The 15,173-nt window shown below is 49.8% G+C and overlaps 1 protein-coding gene across 2 annotated transcripts in view; it reads left to right on the top strand.

Annotated features, from left to right (window-relative positions):
* Window positions 1-15,173, top strand: part of PREX1 (phosphatidylinositol-3,4,5-trisphosphate dependent Rac exchange factor 1) — a 198,219-nt gene that overhangs the window by 96,253 nt on the left and 86,793 nt on the right. For both annotated transcript variants that reach the window (XM_021078040.2, XM_085004110.1), the window contains exon 5: window positions 7,905-8,006. In XM_021078040.2, coding sequence (XP_020933699.2) covers window positions 7,905-8,006 — 102 coding nt within the window. The remainder of the gene's footprint in view (window positions 1-7,904; window positions 8,007-15,173) is intronic.

Genomic DNA, 15,173 nt, shown 5'->3' with positions numbered 1-15,173 from the left:
TCTCCCCACATGCTGGCACCGTGGCCTCCAGCAGCTCCACGCTTATACCCCTCATAGCCAAACAACTCCGGGATAAAGAGGGCTCCTCCTTTCTAATAGTAACAGCAAAAATCCTGGGTCTGATGCTCATTGGTTTAGCTGGACTTAAGACCGTATCCCTGAACCAATGGCTGTAGACAGAAGGGTTAGTTGGTGCTCTGATTGGTCACTTCTGGAGCTGGAAGTTGAGGTCAACTCCGCCCATCCTACAGGCCCTGAGGGTGAGGAGGATCCCTAGAGAACAGTTGGTTTGCACTTGTGGGAGTAAGTTGGGAGTAGACATCGGTCAGGCAAAACCATAGACATGCCTGATGGTCTTCCCTAGAACTGCACGGTTCACGTTGTATGAAACAGGTTCTCATCTGTCATCTTCTCGGAGCTTTAGCAGCCACTGTCTGTTGTGTATGAGTGGACATATACAGCTGTCTGCTTTACAGACCACCCAAATAACAGTGGTTTGAATAAAGCACACATTTATTTCTTTCTCATGTTAACAGCGTGGATGTGGACAGTCTGGGGCTGGTCTGGGGGCCTCGTGTCAGGGGCCAGTGCCTTAGTGTGTGTCTGCATTGACACGGCCTAAGACAGTTTCTCACCACTTCCACATTCCAGGTCGTGGGATGCAGGAAGAGTGAGCCTGCCCTTCTCCTTTTAAGAGCACAGGCAGAAGCTGCACGTGGCTCTTTGGCTCACATTTCATTGGCCAGAACTTAGTCACATGGCCACACCCAGCTGCAAGGGATGCTGGGTAGTATAGGCCTTATTCTGGGCAGCATGTGCCCTGCTGAAAATTCTGTTGCTGTGGAAGAAGAATACATTAGGGGACACTACCTAACCTTTGCCACAGTTGGTTTTAATGACTCCAGTATATTAAGTGACTTCCTAGGAGTATGTCCTTGAAAAGTGAAATCTTGGTCTTATGTCTCTAGATTTCCTGATCATTCAGTCGCAGACCAGCTCCCTTCCCCGTCCCCATTACTGTTTTATTTCCCAGTGGCACATAGCAAAGTGGAACAGTTAACTGACATGGCATAAGAAGTCTTAACCGTCTGCCCAGACCTAAACTATATAATACAATTCTTTTTAGGGCCGCACCCGTGGCATATGGAGGTTCCCAGGCTAGGGGTCGAATTGGAGCTGCAGCTGCTGGCCTGCAATCACAGCCGCAGCAGCTGGATCTGAACCACATCTATGATCTGTGCCACAGCTTGTAGCAACCCTGGATCTTTAACCCACTGAGTGAGGCCAGGGACTGAACCCACATCCTCACGGAGGCAATATCTGGTCCTTAACCCACTGAGCCACAATAGGAACCCCATAATACAGGTTTTTTTTTGGGGGGGGTTTGTTTGTTTTTGTTTTTTGTTTTGTTTTTTTAGGGCCGTAGCTGCAGCATATGGAGGTTCCCAGTCTAGGGGTCAAATTGGAGCTATAGCTGCCGGCCTACACCATACCCACAGCAACACGGGATCAGAGCCTCGTCTGCGACCTGCACCACAGCTCATGGCTCATAATACAGTTCTTAATGGCACATTCTCCAATTGAATGTTTTTAGGATTTTGATTCCAAATGTATGTTTCTTGCGCTAGTGGGTTCATGCTGCCTGGCCCAGGTCCAGTGAGCATCTGAGGCAGGGCAGACTGGCCAACCCATCTCCACTTCTGTCACACGCAACTTAAGCGTGTGGGATGGATGCTTTTTGTTGCTGGTATCTGCATCTTTCCATTTCTGTTTTTTTTTTTTTTTTCCAGTTATATTTGCAGGAGTCTGGGCACAAAGCAAAGATAAGTCAGGTAGTGTCAGGCCACACACACGGCCATGTTTCTGTGATTGGCCTGGGACTTTGAAGCCAGCACCGCTCTGGGGTCTGTGCTCCCTGACTCCCCTCTTCTGGGCTCAGCTGCATCTTGGGAAGCCAGAAGAGGCCAAGAAGGTGTTTGCAGGGTGTGGGGAGGAAGGGCCATGCTTTTTCCTTTTTCCTCCCTCCCGCTCCTGTAGTTTTCCACGTGGGCCAAACCACCCTTGCCCTGGCAGCAGCTGGGCTGGGCCAGATGGGGCAGGGGGAGGATGTGTGGGGTGCCAGCACATACACCATCTGTCTCCCTCCTTGCTGGCATCACCCAGCTTCTGGCCACCTGCAGAAGAGCTGTCTCCAGTCTATTATGGGATGTTAAGGCATTGGGAGCAGACACAATCTGGCTTTCCATTCATGACGTACTGTACACTAGCTGAGAGATGAGGGGGCCTTCGTCTTCCTGTGCCTCCATTTCTTTCTGTAAAATGGGCTAGTCGATTCATTTATTCGTTCAGCTTCATTTTGAGTACCTGGTCCTGAGGTAGGGGTCATTCTAAGTACTGGGGATACAACAGTGACCAAGGCAAGAAAAGTCCCTGCTCTCATGGATGGCCATTCTCGTAGGGGTGACTTCCATGATATGTTACATGGCCTTAAGTTCTCTGCAGGAAGTAAGTAAGTTAACGGTAGTGTTTTGAGGGAGTTTGGGTGGTGGCTGCTATTTTCGATTGTTCTTCGGAAAAGCAGCGTCTTAGGTGACATTGAAGCAGACACCTAAGGATAAAGTTAAGAGAGAGAACCAGAGAGTATCTGGAGGGAAAACATGCCAGGTAGGGGAAGTGCAAGTGCAAAGGCCCTGAGGTACATGTGTGTTTGAGGAGTAGGAAGAAGGCCCAGGTGGCTGGATTGGAGGTTGAAGAGGGGAAGTAGAAGAATACGGGGTCAGGAAGATTGAAGGAGGGCCGTCATTAAAAAGTCATTTAACAAAGGCTGGAGAGGGAGTGGGAAAAAGGGAGCCCTCCTACACTGTTGGTGGGAATGTAAACTGGTACAACTGCTATGGAAAACAGTGTGGAGGCGCCTTAGAAAACTAAATATAGAACTACCATATGGGAGTTCCCGTCATGGTGCAGTGGAAACGAATCCGACTAGGAACCATGAGGTTGAGGGTTTGATCCCTGGCCTCGCTCAGTGGGTTAAGGATCTGGTGTTGCTGTGAGCTGTAGTGTAGGTCACAGACAAGGCTCAGATCCCTAGTTGCTGTGGCTCTGGTGTAGACCGGCAGCAACAGCTCCGATTAGACCCCTAGCCTGGGAACCTCCATATGCCGTGGGTATGGCCCTAAAAGGACAAAAGAAAAAAAAAAAAAGAAGAAGAACTACCATGTAATCCAGCGGTCTCACCCTGGGCACATAACTGGAAAAAAACTCTAATTCAATAAGACACATGGAGTTCCCATGGTGATGTAGTGGAAATGAATTGGACTAGGAACCATGAGTTTGCGGGTTCAATCCCTGGCCTTGCAAAGTGGGTTAAGGATCCAGCATTGCCGTGAGCTATGGTGTAGGTCGAAGATGTGGCTCGGATCTGGCATTGCTGTGGCTCTGGCGTGTGCCAGCGGCTGTAGCTCCGATTAGATCCCTAGCCTGGGAACCTCCATATGCTGCAGGTGTGGCCCTAAAAAAAAAAAAAAAGATACATGCAAAGTTCCCTTGTAGCTCAGCGGGTTGAGTACCTGACATGGTTTCCGTGAGGATGCAGGTTTGATTCCTTGCCTTGCTCAGCAAGTTAAGGATCTGGTGTTGCTGCAAGCTGTGACAATAGGTTGCAGATGGGGCTCAGATCCAGTGTTGCCATGGCTGTGGCACAGGCCTGTAGCTACAGCTCCAATTTGACTCCTAGCCTGGGAAATTCCATATGCTGCAGGTGTGGCCTTAAAAAAAAGGGATGTATGTACCCCTGTGTTCCTAGCTGCACTGTTCACAGTAGCTAAAACATGGAAACAACCTAAATGTCCATCGACGGATGAATGGACTAAGAAGATTGGTATGTATGTAAAATGGAATACTACTCAGCCATAAAAAGAATGAAATAATGCCATTTTCAGCAATGTGATTACAAATAGAAATTATCATACTAAGTGAAATAAGTCAGAAAGAGGAAAGATATAATATCACTTATATGTGGAATCTGAAATATGGCACAAGTGAACCTTTCCACAAAACAAAAATAGACCCACAGACAAGGAGAATAGACTTGTGGTTGCCAAGAGGGAGGGGGTGGGATGGACTGGGTGTTTGGGGTTGGTGGATGCAAATTATTACATTTAGAAAGGGTAGACAATAGGGTCCTACTGCACAGCACAGGAACTACATCTGATCTCCTGGGATAGACCATGACAGAAAATAATATAAAAGAAGAATGCGTATAGCGTGTGTATATGTGTGTGTGTGTGTGTCCCTTTGCTGTATAGAAATTGGCACAATATTGTAAATCAACTATACTTTTATTTTTTAAAAATGCCCCCCCCAAAAAAAAGGAAGACTGAAAGAGGCCAGATAGGGAAGGTGCAGTTAGACAATGGAAAGAATCTGAGGTTTCTAGAAAGCTTGTTTATGGCACTGTGGCATACTTGCAGTGAATGTACTCACAGCGTGACGAATAGTCACACATGTGTGAATGGGACCACCCCCGAGATCAGGACTTAGGACACTTCTGTCACTCCAGAAGGTTCCTTTGTGTCCTTTCCCCATCATGCCCTTGGCAGCCAGAGCTAACCCCTATGCTGCCTTCTCCCACTAAAGGTGAGTGTTGCCTGTTCTAGAAGGTTTCACGAGTGGAATCACACAGGAGGCTTTGGGTGTCTGCCTTCCTTTGCTCCACATGATGTCTGTGAAAGTCGTCCAGGTTGGAGCATGTGGCAGTCCTTTCAATAGAATATTCAGTTTTAGTCTGAGTGGGCTGGCAAACCCTGGGGTGGTTTGGGCAGAGGAATGACGTGAACTAATTTGCATCTTCAAAGACTCCCCTTGGCTGCGAGAGGGTAGAAGCAAGGGGACCAGGGCGGGGGCTTGTGTGAGTTTCTGGTGGCAGCGGTGACAATGGCTACAAACTGGGTGGCTTCAAACAAAATGTATTCTCTCCCAGTTCTGAGGCTGAAGTCTGAAATCAAGGTGCTGGCAGGGTTCTGCTCCCGCTGCAGGCTCCGGGGAAGGAGCTTGCCTCTCCGCCTCCCACTTTGGTTTTCTTTTATTTGCTCAGGTTTTCTCTTGCCTTGTGGCATCCGTTCTGTGAATTAGGATGATTTCAAGAGAGTTCTCCAGTCTCCACCTCCCCTTCACACAGCTGCCTCTCTGTGTCCTGTCCTCTTCTTAGGCGGACACAGAGCCAGCTGTTTAGGGCACGCTCATCCAGGTTGACCTCATCTTAATTTAATTATGTCTGCAAAGACCCTGTTTCCACATTAAGGTGGCATTCTGAGATTCCAGGTGGGCATGGCATGTGGGGGACGCTATTCACCCCACGCCGGGGCTGTTGCAACGGTCCAGGTGGGAGATGATGGTGGTGAGAACGGGGCTCGTGGGGGGGGGGGCAGTGGTTTGAGAGGTGGCTGGAATCGCGTAGAGTTTGATTGTCCCTCTGACACGATTTGCCGTGTGGTTGACTTTGGGGTCTTAATGAACGAACGAGAAGCATCAAAGATGACTCCGGCGTTTGAGGCCCAAACAGCTGGTAGCATGAAGGTATGGTTTCCTGAAGTGGCGAAGGCCGGGATAGGAGCAACTATGAGAGGTAAAGAAAAAAATTCCCTTTTGGATGTGTGAGGTTCAAGAGGCTTGTTAGATACCCAGGTGGGGACTTGGACCTAGAATCAGGGGTATGAGTCTGGGGTTTCGGAAAGGCAGGGGCCGGGCTGGAGGCGTACAGCTGAGCGTTTCTGCGTTGAGAGTCTGATGAGGTCGGCGGGGGCGTGAGCCAGGATGGAAGGGGGGACCTCGGACCACGTGGGCATGGCTGCCATCCAGAGGCTGGGAAGATGCTGAGGATGACGTGTCCCCTGAACCAGTTCTGCGAATTAGGATGATTTCAAGAGAGGATCCTTAAAAGTTTTTCCCAAAGTGCCCGGAGTGTAATTGTCTTAGAATAATGGATAGCTTTGTGTATACCTGCTCTTTTTTGGGGGGTGAAGTGGAGTTGGTGGCTGTGACAGTCCTGTGAAAATTTCTTGGACCTGGACAGAGACAGGCCTTTCTCCCGCCAAGCCCTGGGGGCATCTGGAAAGCACTCCCCACTCCTGGGCTCCCCTCTCTCTGCCCGGAGCTGACATCACCAGAGCAGCTTGTGGGGAGCGCAGGCTCCGAAGACAAAGGCCTGAGTGTGAACAGTGTGGGGCTTGGCATCTCCCAGCTGCTGCAGCCCCAATCCCCCATCTGTGCCAGGGGTAGACGTGGAGCTGGGAGCCATGCAGCTCCTGCCAGAGCAGGGACCTGGGGTCCCTGGGACTTGGCTTCACGGACTCAGTCCCTGAGAGCCAGGAGACATAGCTCTGAGACTTGGGCTAGTGCTTCTGGCTCTGAGGGCCAGTTTGCCCATCCAGAATAGGGATCTTGCTTATTTAGGGCTGCAAGGTTAGGTGAAGCATGAGGCATAGTGCCTTAGGCATGGTCATAAGCATATGGTAAGCGCTCTGTGGTCTTGTTTTGCCTTGACTATAAGCAGGGAATTTGTCTGCTTTGTTGGGCAGTTCCCCAGTGCTTGGAACTGTGCCCAGCACATAGTAAGCACATAGTGTATATTTGTAGGATGAATGCATGACTGAAAGAATGAATGATAAGGTGAGAATCCCTTTCCCCAAGAGTCCTCTTCCATTTCCAGTTTGCTGTTACGGTGTTGAGGAGGAAGGCTGAGACCCCATCATTGCTGGATGTGCCGGCAGTTTGTTCATTCATTTGTTCATTCATTCATTCATACATACACTGGGCACATAGTGAGCTTTAGGGACCCAGTGAAGGGCATGGTGGGAGACCATAGCCGTGTAATTTGGTACATTCCTTTCCCATACGTGATTTTCTGTTTTACTACCCAAAGGCTCTCCATAGACAATGCCTAGTTTTGTTTGTGTGTCTTTAAAAGCTTTACATAAAAGGGTTCATATTATACCCATCTTTTTTTTTTTTTTGGTCTTTTTGACTTTTAGGGCCACACCAGCCGCATATGGAGGTTCCCAGGCTAGGGGTCCAATTGGAACTGTAGCCGCCAGCCTACGCCAGAGCCACAGCAACGTGGGACACGAGCCTCGTCTGTGATCTACACCACAGCTCATGGCAATGCTGGATCCTCAACCCACTGAGCGAGGCTGGGGATCGAACCCATGTCCTCACAAATGCTAGTCGGGTTCACTAACCGCTGAGCCACGACAGGAACTCCCCTTTCGTTTTCTTTTTTTTTCAATTAAGAGCATGTCTTTGATCCATGTTGCTATCCATAGCTTTAGTTTTCCCATTTTCACTACTGTGTAGTGTACCATGGTGTGAATCTGCTGCAAACGTATTTTTCATTCTCCAATTGACGGATACTTAGGTGGTGTTCCATTTTTTGCTGTTCCAAACAAGGGCAGGGTTGAGTGTCCATGTTCCTGTAGCCTGGCATGCATGTGTGGGTTTCTGTAGACTGAGAGTTGGCAGACTTTTCTATCAAAGGCCAGAGAGTAAATATTTTAGGTTTTGCGATTGTAGGTCTCTGTTACAACTGCTTCGCTCTGCTGATAGAGCTTGGATGCAGCTATAGACAATATGTGAACCAATCAGTATGACTGTGTTCCAATACAAATTTAATTACCAAAATAGGAAGTAGGAGAATTTGGCCCGTGGGCCATAATTTGCCACCCTCTGATCTAGACTTTGTGCTGGGTTGTAGAATACACACATTTGTATCTCTTTTAGGTGGTGGTTTTTCCAGTGTGATTGTCTGTAGCTGCATTTTGAGAGTGTTTCCCCAGATTGTTTGAGAGTTGACAAATTCCTTTGCCGTCCTTGGTGAGTTTTAACGAAGGTCTCCTGTCCCTTTGCAGAGCTGCATGCTCCTGGGCGGCCGGAAGACCACGGACATCCCTCTGGAGGGCTACCTGTTGTCTCCCATCCAGAGGATCTGCAAGTACCCCCTCCTCCTCAAGGTGAGATGTTCCCCCTGTTCCTTTCCCTGATTTTGAAGTGACGGAAAACCCAGCTTTGCCTGGCTTAAATAATGAAACTTGTTAGTTCAGGGAGCTGAGAACTAGAGACAGCATTGGCTTTGGGCTGGGCTGCCTCCAGACAAGGACTCTGCCTCTTGTTCTCTTGTTCAATTCTGCTGCCCACCATTCAGCTTTGCTTTCAGCATGGTAGCAGATGGCTGTAGTTACTGTGGCCTTGTACCCTCTCAAGTTCAAAGACAGTGGGGAAAGGAGTTCCCATCGTGCCTCACTGGTAACAAACCCGACTAGTATCTATGAGGATGCAGGTTTGATCCCTGGCCTTGCTCAGTGGGCTAAGGATCCAGTGTTACCGTGAGCTATGGTGTAGACCGGCAGCTAGAGTTCCAATTTGATCCCTAGCCTGAGAACTTCCATATGCTGTGGGTATGGCCTTAAAAAGACAAATAAATAAATACCACCAAAAAAACCCCAAAACAAAACAGAAACAAAACTCAAAACAACAACAACAACAAAAAAAAAAACCCAACAAGAGGACAGTGGGGAAAGAGTGAGCCTCTCTTCCAGTAGCTCTGACAAAAGTCCTGAGGGTCACCAGGCTTTGGCCATCTGTTGCTAGAAGAATGTGATATCAGGAATGGTTTGGGCCTGAGTCATGTGCTTTTTAACTTGAATCAATTATAAGAAGCCTTTGCTTGGGTATTTATCCTCCTCCCATATGCTTGGGCTTGGGCTCAACCCTTGATCCAATTGCTATGAGCTGGGTACTGTTGTGCTCTGATTGGCTGAGTTGCTCCAGGGCCAGTGACTAGGGCAGTGTTGTGTTCTGATTGGCTGAGACTGCAGTCAGGTGCTCCACCCCCGAACCAATCACCCTGAGCAAGGGAGCTCTGATTGGCACAGACTTGTGTCATGTGATCCAACCTCTAACCAATCATGGGGTTCCCTAGGGCAAAAGTCCCGTGATGGAGAAAGAGGTACCCACCTCACCAGAATCTGGGTTGTGTGTGGAAGAGGGGTAAGGGAGCAGATGCTGGGTGGACAAAGCAGAGCCATCTATGCAGCTGTTGTCCTCTTTCCCGCCCAGCCCCCTTTGACTTAGTCTTGGTCAGACAGCCCAAAGGAAGATGTGCTGCTTGCCTGGGGCCCCAAATCTTGATTCTCAGCTTCAGAGTCAGCTTCTGGGCAGATCCCCAACTTGGGGTTGGCTCTGCTGCCATCCACTGCTTTCAGCCCAGGGTTTTCAGCCCTTGGAGATGGTGGCTGTGGTCCTGAGGCCACTCTGGCTCCATCCTGAAGTCCTTGCATCTGACAGCTATTCCCTGGGGTCCCTGCTGGTAGATTAATTTGGCTGATGGTGCCTCATTCTCATACCTGCTCAGTGGGGCCACGTGCATCACTGCTCCATGAACTGGAAGGGAGAGAGGAGGAGAAAAATACTAGGGGGTTTTTGAACTTACCTTTCTGCAAGCCTGTGAGTTGGATCATTCCCTTTTGGATGCCATCAGCTCTGCCTATGAACACAGACCTTTAGCGTGTGTAGCCATGGGTGGTGGGACCCCAGTCTCCCTGTGCCTCCTCCGACCTGCTGCTTGTTTATCCCTCCCAGGGATCTGCAAGAACCATCTACAGTTGTTCTTGCAGCTGCTTTGATCCCCAAACAGGTGCCAGAAATGCCATACGTGGCTCAGCCCTTCACCTTGGTGCCGCAGCTTCAGGTGGAACTTGTAAATTGGTAACCCGTAGACTGCAGAGGACCTGCAGAGGTGCTTTATTTGCTTTGTTTGGTGTGTTCTTCAAACTTGAATTGGTTGCTGGCATTAAAGAGGTGGTATTCTGTCATGGTTTAGGACAGAGGTTGGCAAAACTGTGGCCTGTGAGCCAGATCCAGCCCATGGGCTATTTTTGTAAAATAGCTAAGAATGGTGTTTACATTTTTTAAAAGGATTGTTAAAAAAAGCCCCCAAAACAAACAAAGAAGAATATGTGACAGAGGCCGGATGTGGCTAGTGAAGCTTAACATATTTACAGCCTGGCCCTTTACAGAAAAAAATTTGCTGACCCCTGGATTAGAGCCAGGCTTTGCAGTCACAGGCTGTCTGGGTTGAATTCTAGCTCTATCATTTACTGGCTGTGTGACCTTGGGAAAGTCACTTCCTCGTGCCTCAGTTGCTCATCTGTAATACAGTGTCTATATGAATAGTACTGATAGGATTGATGATTAAACATTTATTTACTTAATTCTTAGAGCAACCTGATGAGGTAGGCACTGTGATCGACCCACTTTTAGAGATAAGAGGCACAGAGAAAGGAAGTGGCCTGTTTAAGGCCATGCATTAGGTAAGCAGGAGGAACCATGATTGAATCTGGTTAGTCTGATTCTAGAGCTCTGCCCCCAGCTGCACTGCATGTTGAGAAGCACTTGGAGAATTAAGTTGCTGAAGTGCTTGGGTGTTGGGGATGCGCCCTCCTCAGTTCTCCAGCTGGGTCCCTGGGAAGGTGGGGGGCCTTGTGTGTTGTGGCTCCGTGGCTGGTCTGCACCTTCTCTCCTGGGGTTCAAAGCCTTGAATATCTGACCCATTAGGAGAACCGCAAGCTACAGCCCCAGAACCTAGTCAAGGTTCCCTTGGCTTTAACGCTTTGGTTTGGATCTTGGGAAGGTCTGGGATCCCAGGAGTGGCCACTTGGAATGGCATTTTCTGTAATGTATTTGAACAACCGGTGGGGTTGGACCCCTGTGTGTCCTGCTAGGCTCTAAGCTCTCGATTTGAGGTCCAGGTACTTCTGAGGCCTGCTCAGCCCCAGGGGCTGCAGTCTGGTCCCATGGGATTCCTGGACTCTGGATTCCCAGGAGAGCAGAGAGAAGGACAGGACCGGTTGGCAGCTGGTAGAGGAGTAACTGCCCACAGGAAACAGTGAGGAAGCACAGCTGTGGGTTTCCCTCCAGACCAAAGGGCTGTTTACAGGGCCCATTTCCTCAGACTCCAGCTGTGTTTATCTGGGGCTCAGGGAGCTCTGGCGGACCCGCCAGCAGGGCTTGAGATTCCTGTGGGGACATGCCATGCTCCCCGTCCAGCAGAATTGCTCAGAGTGTCCTGGCCTTTGGCACCTACAGCTGGAACGTTTGCATCAGAAAACAGCTGGGATGGAGGGGAACTCTTCCTGCCCCTCCTGAGTTCCGCTTCTGTCACGTTTTCCAATGGTTCTCCAAAGATGATCCCCTGAGCTTGGGGCAGCTGAGCCCCAGCCCTCTGTCCTGCCCCCGCTCCCTCCCGTTCTGAGGCCCTTGCAGATGTCCCCGAGGCCTTCTGAGCCCCCTTGTTTCAGATGAACTTGGAATCGAGTAGGCGAACCGGGTCGAGGAGCCTGCGTGGGAAGGGGGAAAGAGGCGAGAATGAAAGCCTCTTTGGGAACAGCCCCAGAAGCTCAACTTGAACGTGGCCTAAGAATAGCCAGAACATTCTATTTCAGCCTTCAGCCCAGGCCTGGGATAGACAGTTGGCATTTTCAGGCTCTGTTGAGTTTTCCATCAACGTTTCCAAGAAAGTGATTCAGATTTGGGGTGATGCCCCCAGGGCTCACATGGCAGGTGCCCGAGGGGAGACCCACTGTCACTGACCCTATCAGTTGTTGCCTGGGGATGAGCGGATCTCACTGGCACACAGAGCTTCCAGTCTCAGGCTGGACCCACAAGGGCCTGGTACATAACAGAAGAGGGTTGAGGCCGGTGGGGCCAAACCCAGGGGGCACATCTGTGTGAAGGTGGCAGCTGCCACTCCAGTCCCCTTTTCCCTTAGTGTCCCGCCTCTCTGACCCTTCTTCTCGGTCTCCTTTGCAGGTTCCTCACCTTCTAGACCTCCAGGTGTAGGTGGGCCCCAGGCCTCAGTCCATGGGCCTTTTTCCTGTATAGACTTGCACCTGCAATGGCCTCATCCACTCTCTGGCATTTTTTTTTTTAAGTATATTTAAAAGTTGTGCAACCATCACCACAATAATTTTAGAACATTCTCATCCCCCAAAGAAACTCTGGATCCACGAGCAGTCACTTCCCTTTTCCCTCCCCACCCCGGCAAGTACTCAGCTACTTTCCGTCTCTGTGAACTTGCTGACTCTGGACAGTTCTAGGTGAAATCACATAAAAAATAGCCTTTTGTGTCTGGCTTCTTTCACTTAGCGGAGTGCTTTCAGGGTTCATCCCCGTTGTAGGATACATCACAACTTCATTCATTTTCGTGGCTGAGTAATTAATATTCCATTGCGCGGGGTTAGCACGTTTTCTTTATCCTTTCTTCAGTGGATGGGCCCTTGGGTTGTTGCCACTTTGCGGTGGTAATGAGTTGTGCTGCTATGAACAGCCACTCAGAAGCTTCTCTGTGGACATTCCTATGGCTTTAGACCCCGTCTCTGTCTGGTGACTTCCAGCCTGGACGTCTCACCTCAACTCTAGACTCGGCCCCCTGCCCACTTGGCTTTTCCCCCTGCATGTCTCACAGTTGTCTCCTGTCTGCCATGTACAGAAGCAAGTGCTTGGCTCTCCCTTCCTCTTCGACCCGTCTCCCCTCCACCTACCCCCTTGTCCTCATCTCTGTAAATGGCCTGATCAGACATTCTGGGCCCCTACAGGGCACATTCTGGGAGCCATCTTCTGGGACAACTGCTGCGGGCTTGTGTCAGGGGTGCTTTTGCAGGACGCCTGCTCAGGGGGTAGCCTTGGGGCCTAGCAAAGTCTCCCGTGTCTTGTGCAGCTGTCACCCACACACAGCGTGAGGACCTTATCATTTGGTTGTTAATTCTGTCTCCTTGGCCATCAGGAGTGCAGTTCTGTGGGATGGACCCTGGTCCATCACTAAAGAGGTGTCAGCATCAGTTCTTGGTACAGAGGGATGACTGGGGACAGGTGTATTTCCAGAATGTGGGACCACTCACAGCTGTATGTGTGGGGACCACTCACGGCTCTCCAGAGGATCTCAGGTGACACAGGAGAAAACTTGACCTGGGCGGGGTGGTGGGGGAGGGGAGAGGGCCACACCAAAACACGGTGAATCACGCCGTGAGAGTAGAACTTTCTTAGCCGAGTCCTTTCTGTCTTCCTGATGACCTCCGTGAGGACGACAGTTGGTGCTGCAGTGTCTAGGGTTTGGGGAGCTGTTCATTCATTCACCAACTGTTTATGGAGCGACTATTATGTGTGAGGCATTATACTAGGTGCTGGAGATACAAAGTGAACAAAAACTGCCCAAACCCCTTCCTCCATGTTCTGACATTGTACTTGGTGGGATGGGAGGAGGGGAGGTGGACGCAGATGAATGAACAGGAGATGTGTGTGCTTAGTCAGATGGCATGGCTGCTATGGAAAAAATATTTATCAGGCTAGAAGGGTTAGTAAGGTCCAGGAGTGATGGATAGAGAAAGAGACATTTGTGCAAAGACCTCAAGGAGGTGAGGAAGGGGGCCTTACAAGTAGCTGGGGGAAGAGTCTTCCAGACAGAGAGAAGAGCCAGTGCAAAGGCCCTGAGGCAGCAGAGGAGGAAGAGGCTCCGACGTAGTTCTTGCAGGATCTCTCAGGCTGTCTGTGGAGAACTGGACAGTGTTCCACAGACAGCCTGAGGGGATGAGGGTGGAGGTGGGGGTGGAGGGGACCAGGGAGGTGTTGACTCAAGTGGTCGAGGCAGGAGGTGGCTGGGCCAGGGCAGTGGCGGTGGAGGTGGCAGCATTTCATGAACATTGCCTCTTCACATCATGTGCCGTTTTCTGTTGGACGGAGGTCTTTTGTATTGACTTGCCAGAGTTCTTTCTCTTCCTTTTGGCCACCGTGGGTCATATTCTCTGACTCCACTGTTATGAAGTGAGTTCCTTATCTGCTGGGGATCTGGCATTGTCACCGTCTTGGTGAGAAGGCGCAGGAAGTCACAGGTCTCTTTGCTGTGGGCCCTTTTGTCCCAGCTTTCGTCTTCTCCCAACCACAGTGCCCAGCCTGCATCTTGCCTCTTGGGCTGAGCACTGACACCTTGCCCGCAGATGCTTCAGCGCTTCCGGCTGTACCAGCCCCAGTTTAGGCTCTTTCCTGTGTGGTGAGCTGCAGTAGTCTTGGGATGCTCGACTCCCTCCGGGTGGAGGAGCTCCTCTCAACTCTCCCTTTTACAGCCAAGCGCAGATTCCTCATCTTCTAAGGGGCCCTCCCAGGTCACTCTTCTCGGGAATCCCGCCTGCCTTCTGCCATGGCAGAAGGTGGTTAAGAGTCCGAGTTTGGAAAATCAGCTCCAACTCTTCTTAGCTGTGTGACTGAGGACAAGTTGCTGAACCTCTCTGTGCCCCCATTACCCTGTCTGTAAAATAGGCATTGGAGTAGACTTTCAGGCTGGCCGCAAAGATTAGATGAGACAGTCAGTGCCCAAGAAAACCCAGGAGAGCATTTTGCATATTACTAGGTAGCTAGACATGCTTGGTAAATGTTAGCTACTCTAATAATATAATGGTTTTAATTCCTTTTCATACTAGTATTACCTCTTTGAGGAAGTGGCAAATTCTCTGTGCCTCATTTTGCTCGTCTGTCAAATAGTGCCTTAGTCATGGGTTCTTGTGAAGATTGAATGAAGTAATAGCCATAAAGTGCTTATAAGTGCGCAGTCAGTATTTTCATTGTTTCAATGTCTACTTTGTTAAGTATTAATAAAACGACCATAGGTTTCTTTTGTTTAGTATTTTCAAGATATATCTTTTTTGTTGTTGTTGTTGTTGTTGTTGTTGTTGCTATTTCTTGGGCCGCTCCCGCGGCATATGGAGGTTCCCAGGCTAGGGGTCGAATCGGAGCTGTAGCCACTGGCCTACACCAGAGCCACAGCAACGCAGGATCCGAGCCGTGTCTGCGACCCACACCACAGCTCACGGCAACGCTGGATCGTTAACCCACTGAGCAAGGGCAGGGACCGAACCCGCAACCTCATGGTTCCTAGTCGGATTCGTTAACCACTGCGCCACGACAGGAACTCCCAAGATATATCTTTTTTATCCTTGTACTAGCAGTCATCCTGCACCCTAAGATTTTAGGTACTTCTTTGGTAAACAGTATAAAGTTAAATTTAAAATCTGTCCTGTCAATCTCTATTTTTGAACAGGAGAGGTTAGTCCACTTATATTTATTGCTTATTG

The sequence above is a fragment of the Sus scrofa genome, chromosome 17, assembly GCF_054392235.1.
Source record: "Sus scrofa isolate SSC_HxYL_T2T_F1_AM1 chromosome 17, Sscrofa_HxYL_maternal_Yorkshire_Landrace_v2.0, whole genome shotgun sequence".
In the NCBI taxonomy this organism is placed as follows: domain Eukaryota; kingdom Metazoa; phylum Chordata; class Mammalia; order Artiodactyla; family Suidae; genus Sus; species Sus scrofa.
Note: the sequence above shows the minus strand (reverse complement) of the source record. Positions and strands in the feature narration are given on the sequence as shown.